This window comes from Apteryx rowi, unplaced genomic scaffold (assembly GCF_003343035.1).
Source record: "Apteryx rowi isolate R43461 unplaced genomic scaffold, aptRow1 scaffold_254, whole genome shotgun sequence".
NCBI classification, from domain to species: Eukaryota; Metazoa; Chordata; class Aves; order Apterygiformes; family Apterygidae; genus Apteryx; species Apteryx rowi.
This window is the reverse complement of record NW_020448908.1, coordinates 1,039,991-1,058,113: the sequence shown is the minus strand read 5'-3', so window position 1 is coordinate 1,058,113 and position 18,123 is coordinate 1,039,991. Positions and strand designations below refer to the sequence as shown.

At 52.9% G+C, this 18,123-nt stretch overlaps 1 protein-coding gene across 3 annotated transcripts in view; it reads right to left on the bottom strand.

Annotated features, from left to right (window-relative positions):
- The window catches only part of ARHGEF18 (Rho/Rac guanine nucleotide exchange factor 18), a 55,977-nt gene that overhangs the window by 33,946 nt on the left and 3,908 nt on the right, over positions 1–18,123 (bottom strand). For all 3 annotated transcript variants that reach the window (XM_026067121.1, XM_026067120.1, XM_026067119.1), the window contains exons 2-10: positions 12,447–12,583; positions 11,506–12,005; positions 9,701–9,911; positions 8,541–8,655; positions 7,594–7,651; positions 7,328–7,372; positions 6,828–6,908; positions 6,325–6,430; positions 5,652–5,826 (exon numbers count right to left, since the gene is read on the bottom strand). In XM_026067121.1, the coding sequence (XP_025922906.1) occupies positions 5,652–5,826; positions 6,325–6,430; positions 6,828–6,908; positions 7,328–7,372; positions 7,594–7,651; positions 8,541–8,655; positions 9,701–9,911; positions 11,506–12,005; positions 12,447–12,583 (1,428 nt within the window). The remainder of the gene's footprint in view (positions 1–5,651; positions 5,827–6,324; positions 6,431–6,827; positions 6,909–7,327; positions 7,373–7,593; positions 7,652–8,540; positions 8,656–9,700; positions 9,912–11,505; positions 12,006–12,446; positions 12,584–18,123) is intronic.

Below are 18,123 nucleotides of genomic sequence, written 5' to 3'. Positions count from 1 at the left end.
CCGCTGCCGGGCCGGAGCCGGGAGAGGTGGCCGGAGCCAACAGCCTCTCTCCCCTGCCGAGAGGGACAGGCCGCCCCCAGCCCCGAGGCAGGAGAGCCAGCTCCGGCCGCTGCCCCTGCTGTGTAAACATGCCGCGCCACGGGGGCTTCCCAGGGGAACCTGCCTTCCCTCAGCGCCTGGCCGCGGCGGGAACAAAGACTAAACAAGGCCCCTGATGGATGGGATGTAGCATCCCGAGTGACAGCTTTAACACGGTCGTTCGTTCGTGTGTTTGTGCAGCGCCAAGGGTTTACGCTAACTACCAGATTCATCATTAAAGCCCCAGGGTGATTTGCCATTCACTAGGGGCCGCGCTGAAGTGTTTACAGTCGCTTCTGCCAAGGCAAGGTTAGGGCGCCCTGCGAGTTGGCAGGGTGCGYGCTTCCCGGCCACCCCGGTGCTGCTAGTGCCCACAGCCCGCCTGGGCCTTTGCACGTGGCCCCCGTGCAGACAAACGGTGAAAGAAAAGGGGCTATGGCTTCACTTTCGGCACGTTCATGCACGGACTCGTACAACTGAATCGCTTACTGGAAACAAAACCTTTTCCCCACACCAGTAAGGCCTGCAATTTGCTCTGGTATTAGCACCTGGCTGCTATAGAGCTCTCTGTGTGGGAAGAGGAAAAGTCAGAGGAGTCCGTGACCTGCCCTTACCCTCCTTATCTCTGATTCACTCTGAGGACTCATGATACTGATCTCCACTGCAAGTTTGTCATATCTTGAATCATGCACATTGATGCTATTATCCGCGTTCCCTGACAAGCTGGAAAATGCAACACGCACATTTATAAAACAAACTTCTCTCTCAAAATCCTCCCTGCAGCTTTCCTGCACTGCTTTGAAAGAACCTGACAGCAGGTGGGCTGGAAATGTGCTGAAATGACAGACTATCATGGGACCAGTATTCTCTCGTTTCCATGTTGTGACCTGTTTCACCTATATATATTTTTTCATCTTATAGTTGCAGGCTTTTCAGAAATGCTCTCTCCTGTTCTGCTTCTGTACAGGACTAAGTACAATGAGGTCCCAGTCTTTTACTGGGGCCTCTCAGCACTGAAGTAATACAAAGAAATAATCACTACATGAAGCAATTTTGGGGTAAACAGCTGGCTGCCATTTAGTGACAAATTAATCCTTAGACACTTCAAACTTTGTGCTTCACTCTAATATACAAGTAAAGCATTGCAGATTGCCCAACTGCAGTTTTCACAGAGAGAACATCCTGTGCTTGTATGGCTGGCCTCAGGGCATCTCTGCAAAATTAGAGTAAAATCTGGCACAGCAACCTACACAAATACTCTGTAGCTTAGAGCTAAGGTTTGGATCATAGCAAAGAGTATAGCACCCACTTTCTAATTCTGTTTAATTATCTATAATAATAAAGCATTTCTTACTGAACAAATAGTAGATAGATTACCACCAGATCAGCTTACGCATTTGTCAGGCCAAGTGTTTAAGATCCTGAGGTTTTATAAGGGAAGGCACAGAAGAGCAGCTTGGAAATCGTCCAAGTAAAGGCAACACCGCCCAGATAGGAGAAGAAAGTGAAAAGCAGAAAATGAGAAGGACTCAGAATAATATGTTTTGCAGCTTTCTTCTCTAAACCCTCTAGGGTTGCAATGACTATTTAGCAGGGCCAGCTGCATGTCAGCAGATTCATAGTTCAGTCAGTGTTTCCTCTGAAACCAATATGACAGACCACTTTCACAGTTGCTTTACATCCTGCTTTGTTGGCTTATAACAGCATTAGCCCATAGTCTCTCTGGTTTTGCCTGTTTTATTTGGAATTCTGTCAGTAATCATTTATTCCAAGTGGGACTCCCAGTCCATTTATCACTGTCATCATGTTACAGTAGCCAAACCTCTTTCCCCAAAATAGAAGCTTTTTGGCAGTTGTGTCTCTTTCCAGAAATTTAAGTTTCAGGTTGCCTGCTGCTTTTTAGATTTCTCTGGACTCTGAGTGGGTTATCAGCAGAAATTTCATGATAGAAGATCAGGCGAGTCCTCCTTATTGTAAGCCAAACCTATCCTCATATTAACTTACTGGTGCTGCACTGGAAATCCCAAAAGCAAAAATGTGCAAACACAGCTGCAAAGTGAGAGGTAAATTTCATGCACTACATTTCAAGTCCAGACCAAGCGATATTTTGGCCTGTTTCCTTTACAGATAAAAACAGCATGAGTGAAGGATGTTTGCCTGACAATTGCGGAGACCCATGTCCTCCATTTACCCACAAAACTGTTAGAAGAAAGGAAGCAGCTCTCCAAACTTCTTTCACAATATGCCTTAAATAAGTCCTGGAGACTGCATGCTACGACCATTTGTTATAAATTAGCCTGCTGACTGAAACAGCCAGCAAGGGTCAGCCAAGGACAGGTGGGCTGTATGATGTCAATCACAGCCAGCCCTCCAGCCTGCATTATTCATGAAGATTCAGTAAACCAAGTGCCTTCTCTTAAAGAAAAGGAATTTGTCTGAAGCCTGCCAAATGCTTTAGTTGCAATTTCATTAACTTTTGAAGATGGTGGTCTATCTGAGCAACCTAAGAGGGCTACGGCTGCATCTTTCCCATAAAGTAATAGACAGGTYGCTCTCAACTAAAGAAGATGTAGAAGACCCAGCTCTACCCCAGTGCTCAAGCTCAGGTCACTAGGAGGGAAGCAATCCATCTGTCATGCATATTCCACGGCATATCCTTGGCTCCCCTCCATGGTACAGCCTGTTTGGAGAGCTCTCCTCCTGTCAGGGCTTTCCTGGGATTCATCTAACTCCTGTTGCATAAACTCTGGAAGCATGTTTATAAGAAAGGATTAAATTAGGCACAGAACCTTTTCCACTCTTGACAGCAAAGGCTCAAAAGGAGCTTTCTCCATTTCCAGGTGAACAACAAACAGGCTTGCAGTTCAAAGTTTATGTAACAGTGAAGTTTGGGTGGCCACTGTTGTTGAGATCCCAGTTACCACAAGCATTCCTCTTTGTTTTTCATCCCTGCCAGACTCTTAACATCGCGTCTGTAAGACTCTGAAACTGGAGCTGCAGAAACTGTCCTGCATCTGTACTCCAGACGCACACAGCAGACTCCTCACCTCCCATGCCKGGAGGCTTTGTGCTGCTAGGTGTCCACGGTGTGAGCTACACCATGAGGTGGGAGAAGGAAGCAAGCGTGCCACGTACAGAGCTAGCCAGGCTGCCGACCTTCTTCACAACACACGTTTATGTCTCTAGCAGAAGAATTATAATTCTTTGTTCTGAATTAAGAGCACAACTCCTCCTGCTGTTACTCCCTTGAATAAGAAGAGCTCTTATCTCTCTATTTCATCGCAGTCGTGGTAGCCACCTGACCTTGTGTGTCCACAGGACAATGAAAAGACTTGAGGCTTCCTAGCCATTCCCCCATCTTTGCTCTCTCTGGCTTCGACCCATCCCTCTCTTCTTTACCATTTATTCTTTTATTTTCTTTAGATGAGCCTATTTTGTCTTCTACCACGTGGTGGTGCTGCAGTTAAAAATACCATGGAGATAACAAATAAACAACAGCATCTGACCATGAGGTGGACAGAGAGCTGGCCTCTGGCCAAAGCATATAGATAGCAAAGTGTGAATTCATTATGAGAAAACAAGAGGAGCAGCCAAATATTCTTAGATGCTGGCAACAACTAAGCTCAGACCGAACCTTGGCACAGCTCTCACTTCTGAAAAGTAGGCATGCCACCCTGGCTGAGGTRTAGACCAAAATCTTCCTTCCCTGCCCTATCAGGCACTTGCTGGGAGACACCTGTGCACCGCTCCCCACTGCAAGCTACTGATATCAACCATCAACTCTGGTGCCCAGAAGGAGTTTGCAAAGGTTTCAGCATTCAGCCCAACATAATCCAAATATAGGCACTCTCAGACTAACAGCTGTTGGTTCGACAGGTCCCAATCCAGATCTGACCAGAGACAGGCCAATAATTTTAACAAACATCTCAGAGCCCTGCCCAATTGCTCAGCCTCAGTTCAAGCCACCATAAAGGGAACATATGAAAACAAGCTCTCCAGCACAACCACCTACATTGGCCTAGGCAGCATAATCCCCACATAGCCCAGAAAGCCAAAGGAGATGTCATAGAGTCCCAAAGACATCCAGTTCTTCAGTCACCTTGGAGTTTTTCTGCTGAATGTTAGTAAGACTCAGAAACACAGATTCCTCACAGCAGGGCTAAGAACCAAGGTAAAGATTACGCCAATTTATGCCCATTCCCCGCACATTTGTAATGGACAACGATATGCTGAGCCATACTCCCATTTAGACACATCTCAGACCTCTAGCTCCCACCCTTTGCGCTCCAGATCACCGATCTCTAAAGCAGCCATTCAGAGAAGCATCACTTGTGCCATCCTGGAAAAATGACCTCAGAGCTCCCAGGACCGTACAGAGCATGGCTCCAAGCTCTTGGCGCGCTGGGGATCAAAGCCTACCTGCATCCTTTCAGCTTCAGATACTCTTTGTAAAGCAGCATGCCATGCTGCAAGCAGAGCCTCTGCTATGAGGTTCCTTGGAAAGCAAGAGTAAGGCTGTGGCGCAACTCCGCCTCCTCTCACAGTTGTCTCTAAACATCCACAAAGCATTTGCTCTCACTCAGCTCCCTGCTGTCCTTTGCTCCAACACCTGCAAAACATTCACTAACAGCTAGGCCCGCGGTCCTTTTAAATTTCCCTCCAGCTGCCCCGAAAGGAAAACATGCTCCTCACAATGCATGTCCAAGGGCAGCCAGTTCTTTTCTGCCCCAGGAAGGTTTTACTGACCTTAAGAGCCTCTGAGAGTCTCCTACTTGAGAATGAGCATTGCTTGAGGATACAGGGTAGAGAAAGAGAGCAAGTCTCTCATTTCCAAAAGATTTATTCTGCACACAGACAATCCCCTCTGGAAAGAAAGTGTTCTTCAGTGCCCTGAGTGCCTGCCCCAAAGAGCAGAGGCAGGGTTTGCCCATCAGCCAAGCCCATGCAGCAAAGCCCACGTGTCCCCTGCATGCCAAGTGAATGCAGTGGGAGGGCAGAGTCCCACACACACACCAGCAAAGGAGCAGCTGCCATTCCTGTGCACTACTCAGATCTGCAAAGCAACARTCTCATCCTTGCAGGTCCTAGGAGGTGCCATTTGACTTTTGGATTAGCTGATAAAGCTTTGGGTGCTCTAGGAATCCCTGTGCCCATTCACAGAGCAGGTGCGGAGCTGACAAATCACTGTGTCTGGGGAAAAAAGCCTAAAAGATCCAGCTTCACTCAGGCAGCAGGGGTAGGTGCTTGGGCAAAGCAGAACTTTGTGAAAAGGAAGAGTTGACCCAGAACCCTCCTTTTGGGAATAGGGCAGGAAATGGTCAGGTGGCCAAAGATAACGAGAACAAACTAATGCCAGGCAGGATTTAAAGACCATCTAAAGCTTATCTCCTATCTGCAGAACAACCGATCCAGGCCAAGCAGGGTGGTGGGGTCCAGTCAAGCCAGGCARAAAAGTGAAGCAATCTATGAGGCTGATTTAGGCAAGGGTATGGCCAGCCTGGCCCAGACAGGAGGTTGGGGGAGCAGGTTACAGCCAGGCTGGGTCAGAGCCAGACAGTGACAGCCATACTCACTCAGGCACTGCAGACCACTTTTATTCACAAGAGGTTTGGCACACAGTGAGCAGCTGGTGCAACTGGAGAAAACCCCTGGCACAAGCTGGTGCCCATTGATCTCTTTCCACCTCTCTTTTGGCTCCTTTGGCTCTTTCTCCTTCTCTTTCTCTTTGGGCTGCTCTTTGTTCTTACCCTGGAGGAGAGAAAACACAGCTCTGTTACAGGCCTTGCACTCCCCACACATTCCTTTCCCCCTCGGTAAAAATGAGCATGCAGAGAGGTGGCCCACAGCAAGTACAATGGGCCTCTTAGTGCCTGAGCCTTTGGGATCCAAGTGACTTTCCCGAATGCCTTCCTAAAGGATTGGGACAGTCCCTTTAGGCTAGGGCCACGTGTGATGAAGGGCAGGACACGGCATTGCAGCACGTGTCTGCATCTCTGCCGGCCCTCCTCCCTGCCACAGTGGGTGATCTGCCCTTGCAGGGCAGCCAGAACATGCCCATGAGCAAGGTGGGCTGAAAATGAGGTATCAGTTTGCCCAGTGCATAATACTAGGGGTCACAATGCATCTGCTGATGAGTATAGAGGCCACATCCATCCCAAAGCAATCCAACCGGCTTCTTGGGTCAGATCATGTTTTCTACCTGGAGAATTCAGCAACCCCTCTGCAGATTCAGCATSTCTCCCTTACCTTATCCTTCTGCCAGGACCCAGTGACTCGGCTCCGCAGGGAACTCAGACGTCGCATCACCTTTGTGCCTCTCTCTGCTTTATCAGTCTTTCCACTGTCCTCATTTCTGAAACAAGCCCCCCAAAATTTTAGCTACRGGGAAGTTAACTGGGCAAGCACAGTTCTCTGAGAGATCACTCATGGAGTTCACCCGACRCATTACTTTAGGACCCCATCTCTGACTTTTCCATCCCCCAGAGGATCAAGTTCAGCATCAGTCGTGTCTTTCATGGGCAGATTTGCAAATAAGGAGCTGAGCTTTCAAATTATCTGTGCAAGTTCTGGCTGTCTGTATGGTTTTGATAAGTGCCATACAAAATGGGGGTCCCATTCCTGCCCGCTACCAGTGTCCTGCACACAGTGTTAGCAGGGCAGTAGAGCTTAGATGGAGGGGGACTAGAAATCAGAATCTGCTCAGGGGACACAAAGCATCTGGGTTACTGCCTGGCTCAGCACTCACTTACTCATTAGACAGGAACTCAAACCACGTGAGGTTCTGCTGGGAAGCATCGCTGCTTTCTTGCACACATGTTCTCTGCTTCGCCCTGTGCAGGGAGAAGACATCAGACACACAGCATGAAACACAAGAGCAGAACTTGTGGGTCATCTGAAAGGCCCATCTTTGGAGAATGGACAGTCACATGTGTTTAGAGTTACAGAACAGGCAAGYGAAGCGCTACTTCCCCTTGCAATCTCACCCTAGTTTCAGGAACACTGGAAGAATACAGCAGTTCTGGTCCCCTAGGGATTTGTCCCTGAAGGACTAAGTGTCATTTGCCAGATGGGTCCCAGGCAGGCCCATGACCTCCACCCCCAGGTGAAGGGACATTAGAGCACAAAGTCMTGGACTTGGAGAGGAAGCATCAGTAATTCTGTGCACACTCCAAAATGGCTCTGTGCAAGGGGGCAAGCTCTGTTCCTGTGCCGTTCCTAGGTACCAGTTCCCTCTCCCAGAGGCACTCACCCATGATACTGTTTCAGCTCCTGAAGTACCTGCTGGACAATTAGTCTACCAAGGATGAGGCAAAAGAAAAATGAGAGATTAGAAAATGTCCTTGCAAATGCATTCTGCACCCCATGAAGCATCAGATGCCGTTTTATGACCAACTATTCAGCCCCAGCATGGAATGGGATCTCCCTTATGGTTTGATACTGGATCTCCAGTAGCTCAGATGCACTCAGGAATCCCAGCCATCTCAATACGGCCGTTCCAGGACTGACAATACCTACACGTGGTCTGGGGACACGTGGTCCTTCTCCAGCATCTCCAGAGCAGGGGGTTCAACACCTGGAACATAAAACACTCTCAGCAGGGATTCTGGTTTGCCTTTGCAGAGCACCAGGTTTCAAGCTATGCAATTAGACCCCGTTAATCCCGCTAGGTTCAAACTCTGCCTTTGATGGCGAGAGAGAAGTGCTGAGTGAGGGAAAGGCTGCGTCACTTTTCTGTGTTATCCCTCTCTTCTCCAGTCTAACTTCTGAGCATCCTGCTTGCAACCAGAGGGTAGRAGGTAATACCAGCACAGAGACCCTCCCCATGACAGCCAGTTTCCGCACTTGGCTACCCCTCCACTCACTTCCCAGGCTGTGCTCTAAACAACTCTCTACATTTTGCCCCAGAGCAGTCCTCACAGCTGGGAGAGGTTAATAGATTCCAGCAGTACAGAGATGGCCAAAATTAAGTTTGCATCAGCTGTGGTGCTGATAGGCCATCTGGGAGTTGGGCTCTCATATGAGCTGAGTCCTGTCACCATGTTTTGCAGCAGAGCTTGCAATAAGAGCTGGAGCTAAGGAAAAATCTTCTGAGCAGGGATTTCTTTTTTCTCAGGCTCATAAGCCCTCCTAAGGAGGGCATTTAAACCCAGTCASATAAGATGATGCATTTTGTTCCTAGGATACCATCTTTGCCTTGTGCGAGTAGTGAATGACCAATGCACCAGCCACAGACAGGTTATATGGCAATGTGTCRCTGGAGACAGGCATGTCTGCACTTAGACTACACACTTAGCCTAGAACAAGCTCAAAGTCAGCTTGACTTTGTTTCAGGAGCTCCTGGGACCATGTAGAAGGGAAGGGCAGAGGATGTCTAGGCTTTCAGAGGCTACATCTCATTTTGTATCTTCTTAATCACAAAAATTTTGAGTTCATTTAATGCCATAGATTTAGTATATACCAACCTTCCACGGCTGGAAGAGGAGTGTTGAAACTGCAAGGTATCTGAGGGGAGGCAACCTTCTCACAGGCTGATGGGACAGACTTTGACCTCCGTCTCTTCCCATTGCTGCCACATTCCTGGAGAAGTAAAAGATCATGGACATCTTTGGTCCTTTGTGCACCAAGGGAACCTCCATCAGTGGCACATCGTGGCTGGTGAAGCACAAGGCAGGGAACAGGGCTCCCATTTCCAGCTAACTGCCAGCGACCATCCCTGGCTTCCCACAGCCTCCGAGCCTGGGTGCCCTGTCCTGGGAGACCCCGGGCAGATTATTCCCTCACCGCATGGCCGATAGCTGTGGCATCAACCACAGCCGTAGCAGGGCACAGGATTAGTCCAAGGCCCAAGAAATGGATCCTGTCACCAGCTCTGCCTCAAAGTCTCAGTGGGGAACCAGCAAGGCAGCTGCCACAAAAAAAAACCCTCARAAACAAATACAGAGGAAAACCACCAGGAACGGGCTGACTCCTCACCCCTTCCCTCTCTTGTTTTGTCAGGGTTGTGATGGCAGGAGCCTCTAAGGCCCATCTGTTTGTTGGGCTTCAGGCGTGGGCTCCAGGGCAGGCTGGAGCAGGTGTGTGCTGCCGGGACATTTGTTATCTTGTGGCTGACACCTCCTCAGGTACTTCCCACTTCTTACTTGCGCCTGTAAGACACGTTGCACTGCTGTGCAATTCTCCTTTTAATATGAATTGAATCCAAAGAAATTCCCTGAAAAAGCAAAAGGTGGAAGCGTGTGTGTGTGTGKGTGGGTCAAATTGCTGCCTTCATCTACTTGATGGAGGGTAATAGAGCAGACGGAGCCAGACTCTTCTCAGGGGTGCACAGTGATGGGAAAAAAGGCAACATGCACGAGTTGCCGCAAGGCAAATTCCACCTAGATATAAGGGAAAAGAGGGCTGTGTATCAGCCAGCTCTCAGGGCCTTTATCCTGCAAGAGGGGGCAGTTTGTCCCAGAGCAGAGAAAGCTCGTCCTTGCTGCGATTCCTGCCGACACCCTGGCATACCTGGTTCAACGCCAGCATCCGAGGAATCCAGCCTGCAGCTGACACTTGCGCGCCTTGCTTTCCGCACCCCCAGCTTGCCCTGTCGCCAATACGCGTGCAGCCCTCGCACACTCACCGCCTCCTCAAAGCTGGGGCCGACCGCGAGGTTCGGGCGCAACGGCTCTATCTCCACTTTGATCACCGTGCCGCCCCCGCTGCTGCTCCAGGCTTCCAGCTCCCCTCTGGGCAGCTGAAGGGACACGAGAGGCTGCGGGCAGGACAGGCTTCCCTTCGCCACGTCCTCCTGCTCTGGGTCACTGCCCATCTCTGTGGCGTCCAGGCTGAACCTAATTCAGGAAAGAGGCACAAGCCGGCTTAGCGAGCCAGTGCTATCGCGCCGTGCAGCGCCCTGGCCTTGGACAGACAGTCCTGAGGAGCTCGTGCAATTAAGACAAGGCAAGGCCACCACAGCAGGCACGCGGAAAGGGAAATGTCAAGAAACATCAGCCCAGACACCAAGTCCTGGGCCTGTCAAAAGCAGCTGCTCTGGCTGCCATCGGCAGGTCCRCCCAGGGACGTTTAGTGCCCGACGGCTCCTGCTGGTCTCTTAGCAAGCCCSGAGACTGTGCAGCCGCCCCAGCAGCAGTCTGCCTTGCCTGCGTGAGCGCTGCTGCCCTGGTAGCTGCAATGCCAGGAAAGTCCCTCTGGGCATTTAGAAATGGCAGATGTTGTTGTTTATCAAACCACCGTAGCGGCATCATGTCATAAATCCTGCCCCCACCACGGCCGAGCTTCGAGGAAGGAAGGAGAAATCCTTTTCTGGGAAACGAGGGGCAGAACAGCCCTCCCAGCGCGCCATGGTTTCCTGAACACCGAGTGCTGTCGCGGTGCCAACGGCATAGGAGCAAAATGATGGATAGGGCCCAGTGGATTCTGTCAGCAGATCACTGTCACTTCATTCCTGCTGCCAGAGACAGGCTTCAGGAAGCATTTGCTTAGGGGACAGTGGGGCATATTCCCCTTCCCTGGCCCCACGCTCACATGCTTAATCACCCCGCAAGGGGACTGAGTAAATCCCTGACGCTCTGCTGGCCGCTCTGTGCCGCCGTTGYTCATGGGCCTGTTGTACGGTATAAACTGTGACTGATCCGCAGCACCTGCAACAGCAACAGGTCTGAGAACCGAAGCCTGAGCTTGATAAAGAGTGGTCAAGATTTCAGGCTGAGATAATTTTAGGGCACCTTATAAGGAGGAGAGATAAAAATAGTCATTGCTGGCTTGCACCTAACTGCCAGCCAGCAGCAAGATCAATACATTTGTCAGGAGGGAAAGCACGCATGCAAAAACCYGGAGCCCGAGGCCTTCATGTGACAGGAGCAGAGCGTGACAGTGATGCCAGGCCTGGAAACCAGTGCCAGCCGGAGCTCAGCATCACCCCGCAAAAATACACTCTCTTCTGCAGCCTCATGGAGAACAAGGGGAAAGAGGACAGTGCTGCAATTGCAAGTACAGACTCCACCAAGCCAACTCACTGACAAGAAGGAAAAGCTGGTTTGACAGAGCTGTCTTCATCCCCGTGGAGTGGGCAAAGTTGCCTCTGAGCCAGGGGACAGAGGACATCAGGGCAGCTGATGCTGTTCAAGGGTTCCCTCTAGGCAGAGATGTTCTCTCCCCAGATGAGAGACCCTCTTGCCGGCCCCAACAGCAGCAATAGAGGGTCTTCCTATTGCCAGGAAGACGTAAAAGCCTCTTGCTGCCCTAGCGTCTGCTCCTCCACATCCCACCCAACACGAGCAGGAGGCTTCCAGCTGCACTGGCAGATGCTGACCAGGGAGRGAGACCACCCAGCAGCAGCCAGAGCTCGGGGCAGCGTGACCGCTCCGGCCTCTCACAGCATCATTGCACTGTACGTATGGGATACTGCTCCCAGGCCTGCTTTACCTTCGCTTGCAGTCCAGGGGCGATACGGGGCTCTCCCAGCTGTGTCTCCGTGAGGTAGACATGGACCTCACGAGCGTGGGGAAGGTCTCCTCGGCCTCCTGCAGCTCCAGCGCTTTGCCTGGCTCTGCAGGACACTCGGAGGTGCCAGTTCCCTCTTGTGGCGCTGCTGGGCAGGAGGAAACGCGGTCTCTGTTCAGAAAGTGGCAGTCGGCCTCCCCGTAACGTACCGAGCAGGAGACAGGATTGGAAAAAGCAACGTCCACAGACATTTTGCTCAAAACCCTTGGTCTCTCTTCCAAAAAGCGAAAGGCAGATGCAGCTTGGGGGGCTTGTTCTGGCTGTGATGCAGTCTCTGGTGCTGTGCCGGTAACCGGCAGGCTCAGAAACCCGAGATCTCTGTAATACTCCGTGCCGTGGAGAGCAGAGTCTGAGAGGAGATCCTCCGTGCTGCTGTGCAAATCTGCCRTCGGGGCGTCCAGCTCTACGGAAGACGAGTCCCCCTGCACAGGGAGCAACAGCTTGGCACGGCGTGAGCGTGCAAATCCCGTACACCCTTCCGAAGGCGTTGCGTGTATCCTGCAAAGGGGGCATTTCCCTGCGGAGCCATACCTGCTTCTCTGTCCTGTCTCACGGCAAACGGCCCCTGGCAGCTAGCCAGGCCCAGCCTGCAGCGTGCTTCCTCGCACCAGGCTTCGTAACACCCTCCTGCACCTCGCGGCCAGACTGTCCCACCCCACCTGCTCAGCTTGCTGCAGGGAGCCGCGGATGTTGCCCCCGAGGTCTCTCTGTCCCTTATTCCCACTAATGTGAATGTGAAGCCCGGAGCTTTTCCCCATCCTTATTCCACCCACGGGCCCCCCAGGATATGGTGCCGACCACCCCGTTTGCTGACCCTGGCCCCTGCCTCGCGCCGTGGCAGCAGAACAAAACAGGACACTTGCCTTTTCTTCAGCCATGCTAGTGAAGAAGGAGTCATTCTCGGCAATCAGGGATGGGAGGAAGTTTTTTCGGGGGTGAAACTCCGAGGCAGCGACGGCGCGGTCAGCAAATTCCCGTAAGCATGGCTTGCCCTCCGACCCTGCAAGAGAGAGAAGGGCGCAGCATGTGACCAGGCAGCCTGGAGGTGTGCAAAATCAGCCACACGCGGAGAGCTGACGTCTGGCGGCACTGCAACGCTCCACGTGTCCCTCTGCTCCCTCGCAGACAGCYGGTGCAGGCGGTGTCAGCGCCTTGGCAGCCTTGATCCTCTGGGAACGTGACGCAGGGGTCCCCTGACAGCAGAAACTTCACCCCGCGAGCCACGGCGTGTGCAAGGACAGAGACCAGGCTTGCACCGTCCCAGCCAGACACTTGTAGCGCTTCCTGTGCTACAGAGGCCGTTTCCGTAGCAGGACAGAAGAGTTAAGCACATCGTGACTGCTGTCATTTAGATTAGGGACCTTTAAAGCAGCGGGAATCCGTGAAAAAAATATATATATTGTCAGCAATTTCATTCTCGTCCTTAAAGGACAAAGGATGCCACTGGGAGGCAAGATCGGAGACGCATTAACGACTCCAGGCAAGACCAAACGTTTGGAGCAGTAGCGGAAGCACAAAATGCTCCTGGCACCGGGTCGCTGCGATACGCGTGGATTTTCCCCGCACGGGAGTGTTAAGCGAGCGTGCGCCTGCGTGTGCGTACACCATCTGATAACTCATTGAGGAGCAAAAACAAGGTCTGGACATGCTTCACGGTACGATATGTCGTCCAGCTGACTAAAGCACATTCCTATGTAACGAGACACAGTGTAAAAGTTAGCCACGATCTCTAAACCAGCGCATGACTCACAGAGGCCTTTTATTCCTTCGAGATGCATACAGCTGAGGGGAATGGAAAAAAGCCAGGTTGCTGGCTGAAGCGCCATGCTGGATGTCTGAGGATGCAGAGAACAACAGCAAGAGACTCTAAGAGGCCRTATCTACCCAAAGGGAAAAAGTTGTAAGAAACTGCTAGAAACCCATCGTACTCCAGGAAAGCCAAGGATAAAAACATTAACGTGAGTAAAGCATAGCTAAAAGCACAGTCTTGGAAACAGTAGATCCTGCTGTGGGTTTTAATGCTACACAGCGCAGCCAGAAATAGCATGGTGCCAACAAGAAAAAGGCAGCAAACGTGCGGGAGAGTTTGGAGGTTTGTTCCTTGGATCCCGCTGCACACTGCAGTTGCCAGAGGTTCTGCTTTAGGGAGTGTTTGGGGTGTTTAAATGTGTATGGTAATTTAATGTAAGGGGCTGTAAACAGCACACTAAAAAAAACACTCTATAAAGGCACTATTTTAATTAAGGGTTTTCTAACTATAAGAGCAGTGAAAATTTGAAACAGCCTAGCTAGGAAGGTGGTGGGATTTGCTTCACGGGAAATTTTTAATTGACAAACTCCTGCACAGGGTGTACAGACTGCCCTTGATCCACATCTATAACGCTTTATCTATAAAACTGGTAGGGGCTTAGCAAACCATTTAACCTCCCCCTTTTTTTCCCCCCCTGCTGTGCCTGGAATTGCTCTATTCAGCCTGTAATCAAAAATCAGTATTTTGAAATGAATAAGCATTTTAATGAGTGCAGGGTTTGGCACAAGCTTGGAAAAAAATGGGCAGCCAGAGATGTCAGGAGAGAATAAAAGCCACTAAACCCCCCCAAATAGCCTGGAGCAAAGCCAAAGGAGAACTGACCTCAGGGGAGCAACCAGGTCACTGGAAAGGTCCCGGGGGGGGGGGGTGAAGGCAAATTTTGCTTCCCCTCATACAWGTTATCTCCAGGGAAAGAAGTAAAAGGAGATTCCCTGCCCTCATCGCGCCTCGCTGCAGGGAACTCGCCTCGCAGAAGGGAGCGGAGCCCCGAGAGGCAGCAGGGACGGAGCCGCAGGAGCTGACAAGCGCTGCGCCCTGACGGAGGCCAGAGCCTGGCCCACAGGTTTAGTTAAAACAAAGAGGTATTTTCCTCTCGAGCAGGGCCACGTCCGGCCTGCCAAGGCTTCGCCGTGCCTGCCCGAGGCTCCAGCCTGCAGCTCCGAAGTGGATCCCTGGAACAGAGTCAGCAACGGCTCCTCGGAGGCCTGGAAATTATTCCCTGTGCTCTGCCTGTGCCGCGCAGGGCTAAGGATTTGGACAAAGCATAGGCTGCCGGCAAAAGACCCYCTCCAGCCCCACAGGAGGACTTACATCCTCCCCGGGCGCTTCAGACACTCCTGTTCAACACTCGATAAATCAGGCTCGCAGCCACCCTCCGGCGAACTCCGCCGCGCCGGCCGTTAGGCAGCAGCACGCAGAGCGCCCAGGGTTACGGCGACGGGGAGACCATTTTAGGCAATGTGTGAACACCAGACACGACAATTCAGAGCTCCCCGCATCTACTTCCCGCGCTAGCACCATGTATAGAGCCACGCTGCACCGACACGAGGGCAAGGGGGGTGCTGCGGGGGGGTTTTTTGGGGGGAAAAAACACTTTCAGGCTCAGGTTGCAGCAGGATGAGCAAGGAAAGGTCAGCGTAGAGCACACGCAGGAGGGAGGCAGGTCTGGGGGGCTGTGAACGTCCCCGTACCCACGATCAAGGTGGTCACCAACACAGCAAGAAGGGCCAGCAGGGGCCTCTTGAATCTCCTGGAACTGAACCTGGAGCTGAAGCTCCGTCTTGCTGCTGCACAGCGGGAAGGGACAGGGCATCTCTGCCCTCCGGCACAGCCAGACAACAGCGTTCACCTTTCCTCAGCTGAGGCTGGAGACAAGATGACAAAGTGACACTTCCAAGAGCACACTCTGTTTGCTTCAGGGGAACATTAAGCAGATTAGGTACTGCAGTTGCTTAATTCGCCTCTGTCCGGGAACCATAAAAGGTTATTGCTGCAGGGAGCAGCCTCATCAGAGGAATTCCCAAGGCAGAGCTGGGGAGGAAGCGCTGCTGGCTGATCCCGGCAGGTCCCTGCGGCTCACGAGCGGGGCTGTCCGGGGCTCTGCCAGGCCGGCAAACCATGACGAAGCCGGGCTCCTGCGTGGGGAGGAAGGAAGTAGTGACCGGCATCCACCGCATGTGATAGTCAGGAAGAGCCTCGGGGGTGTTGATGCCATGCAGACAGTGGGCCCAGCCAGCTGATCTGGTTCTTTTCAAGGAAAAAAACCCTCTGTCCTGCTGTAACCTGGTGCAAGGACACTGGGAGCCCAACAAAGGTTTAAATTCTTCCATTTCAGACCTGCAGTCCGGACCTCCCGCCCCTCTGCAGCTATCCGTGTGCCGATTTCACTCGGATGAGCCCGTCACCAGCGAACGGCTACAGCGGGGACGGCGGCTGAGCGGCTAGTGCTGGAAGCAGCTCTGCCAGCCACCGATTCGCCGCACCCTGGGACCAGCTCCCGGCCCTTCCTCACCCGCCTGCTCCGCTGGTCAGCGCAGGATGCCGATGGGCCCTGAGTGACCCTGGAGCCAGGCCAGCACTGGCGGGTGAAAACATTAGAGGAAACACGGGGCGCGAGCTCTCTCCTGGCAGGTCGCATCCTCTAAGCACCGGCTGCTCCCTGCATTTCCACCGTGGAAAGGCCACGCCAAACACGGCGGCGCAAAGGCACCGGACGGTTCTGCTAAGCGAAACAATCCTAGGAGGAAGGAAAGACCAGAGCATCTGGGCATTTCCCAGAAACCCGGGGCAGAGACTGCTGGGAAACCACCGAGAGCATCACAGACAAGAAACAAAAATCATGCAGTCCCAGCCCGGCTGCTCCCCTGCCGGCCCAGCACCAGCCGCCCTTTACATCCTGCCTTCCAGGATGACCAGAGCTATAGGATAAAACCTCTGTAAAGCAGGCGCTAAACCTGCTGTGCCAAAATCAGAGTAAGTGCAGCCCYTGGCGCGCTCTGGGCCCCAGGTCAGCAGCCGCTGGCAGCAGCRGGGATTGGCTCATGCGGCCGGGGCCGGAGGAGGGAAGAAGATAAGCTGTCCAACACTGTAACATACTGTACAGCGAGCTGCTGCCTTATCGCTGCGTCTGGGGCCTGGTTTTAGGGCATGCGGAGCTGGGGAAAAGGGTTCTAGCACGATCCAGCTGCTCCTCGGCTCGCTCTCAGCTGAAGGGTCGCAGCAGTTTGCTGACGAAGGATTTGCAGCCCCTCCGATACTCTCCGAGCCTCCAGCTAACAGACCCGATGCAGCTCCGTCAGTGACTCTTCCGGGCACCGAGGGACGGCCAAGTGCCACGGACAGACAGGCAGAGGCAGGAGAAGAGCTGGGCGAGACCCGGATGTTTTGTGTCCACGGTGCAAGCGCCAGTGGGACACACCGCTCGCGCTGGAGGGAGAGGGCCCTACYGGGACACGCTCCCCAAAGCGGTTAGTGCTTTGGTCGCTGTGAGGGTGCTTTATTTAGAATGGAAATTTGCCCAGCTGAGCCTTCCCGGCGAGGGTGAGGCCGTAACCAGCAGGCGCAGCACCAGCAGGGCTCAGGGGAACCGCTTGGTGCGCGCCGTGGGATGAGAGCCCTGCGCGATCCTGCTCCCTGCTCTGACTTTACCTCCCAGTGACCGTTTGGTTTGGATCTCACTCTCCTGCATCTCCATGGAGGAGACAGGAGAACCGAGGGGAGCAACGAGGGAGGAAGGAGCTGGCGCATGTCGAGAGCTCTAATGCCACAGTTAAACGTACCCAAAAGCATCAGCCTAAATCATCAGCCTCAGTGTTTGCAGGGAAGGACAGCGGAGGCCGGCTCCTCAGCGGCTGCAAGTGTCCTGCTTCCCGGGGCTCTGACTTTGCTCCTTCAAAGTCAAGGTACCGCGTACAGGAGCGAGGCCAGTTCACATCACTGCTAGTGTTTCCCGTCCCTGCTCTCCAACACYGCGATACCAAGTTGGTGCCACACCAACGGCTGCGGCTCAGCCTGTGCTCCGAACGCGGGGCTCTGCTTGGCAGCCCTYGCTGAAGGGCCGGGGGAGCCTTTCCCCCCGCCTCTGCTCAAACACCAGCCTCTCGGCACRCACAAAAAACGCTCAGTCCTCTCCAGGCAGCCGCGCAGAGACGGCTGCCTGCAAAAACGGGGACCTCCAGATCACTGACAACAAATCAAATCCATTACAAAACCAGAAGGCTGATATTTAACCCGTTACCCAGCCCCTAAAAGCACTCACAAGCCTTGAGAACAGCTTGCGGGAAGGAATAGCATTAACCAGTACTTAGGCAGCGTCCCCTGCGGAGGGGAGCAGCACGTACCCAACGCGCGCAGCCCTGCCTGGGGAACCCCGCGCTCGCCGCTACCTGCTCGCCGGGGACAGGCTCTCCTGGCTGCGCGCAGCAGCCCAGCTCCCGAAACACCGTCTCTCCCCACACACAGGCCATTACCTCGCTTAAAGGACCATCTCTTCTTCCAGCGCTTCGAGAACGACGGCCAGGAGTGGTTTAGCAGCGAGTCTGACATTTGGGAGCYCTCCAAGCCCCGCGCAAGGTATAACCCCAAGCAGAAGACAACAGCACAGAGCACAGCAGAGCTCAGCACGGTCTAAGGCAGCGCTGCAGGCTGCAGCCCAGGGGCTGCCAAGGGGGGAGTGGAGAAGCCAAGTGTTTTGTCAGAAGTATCAGCTGATGGAAGCTGTAGCCAGAGAG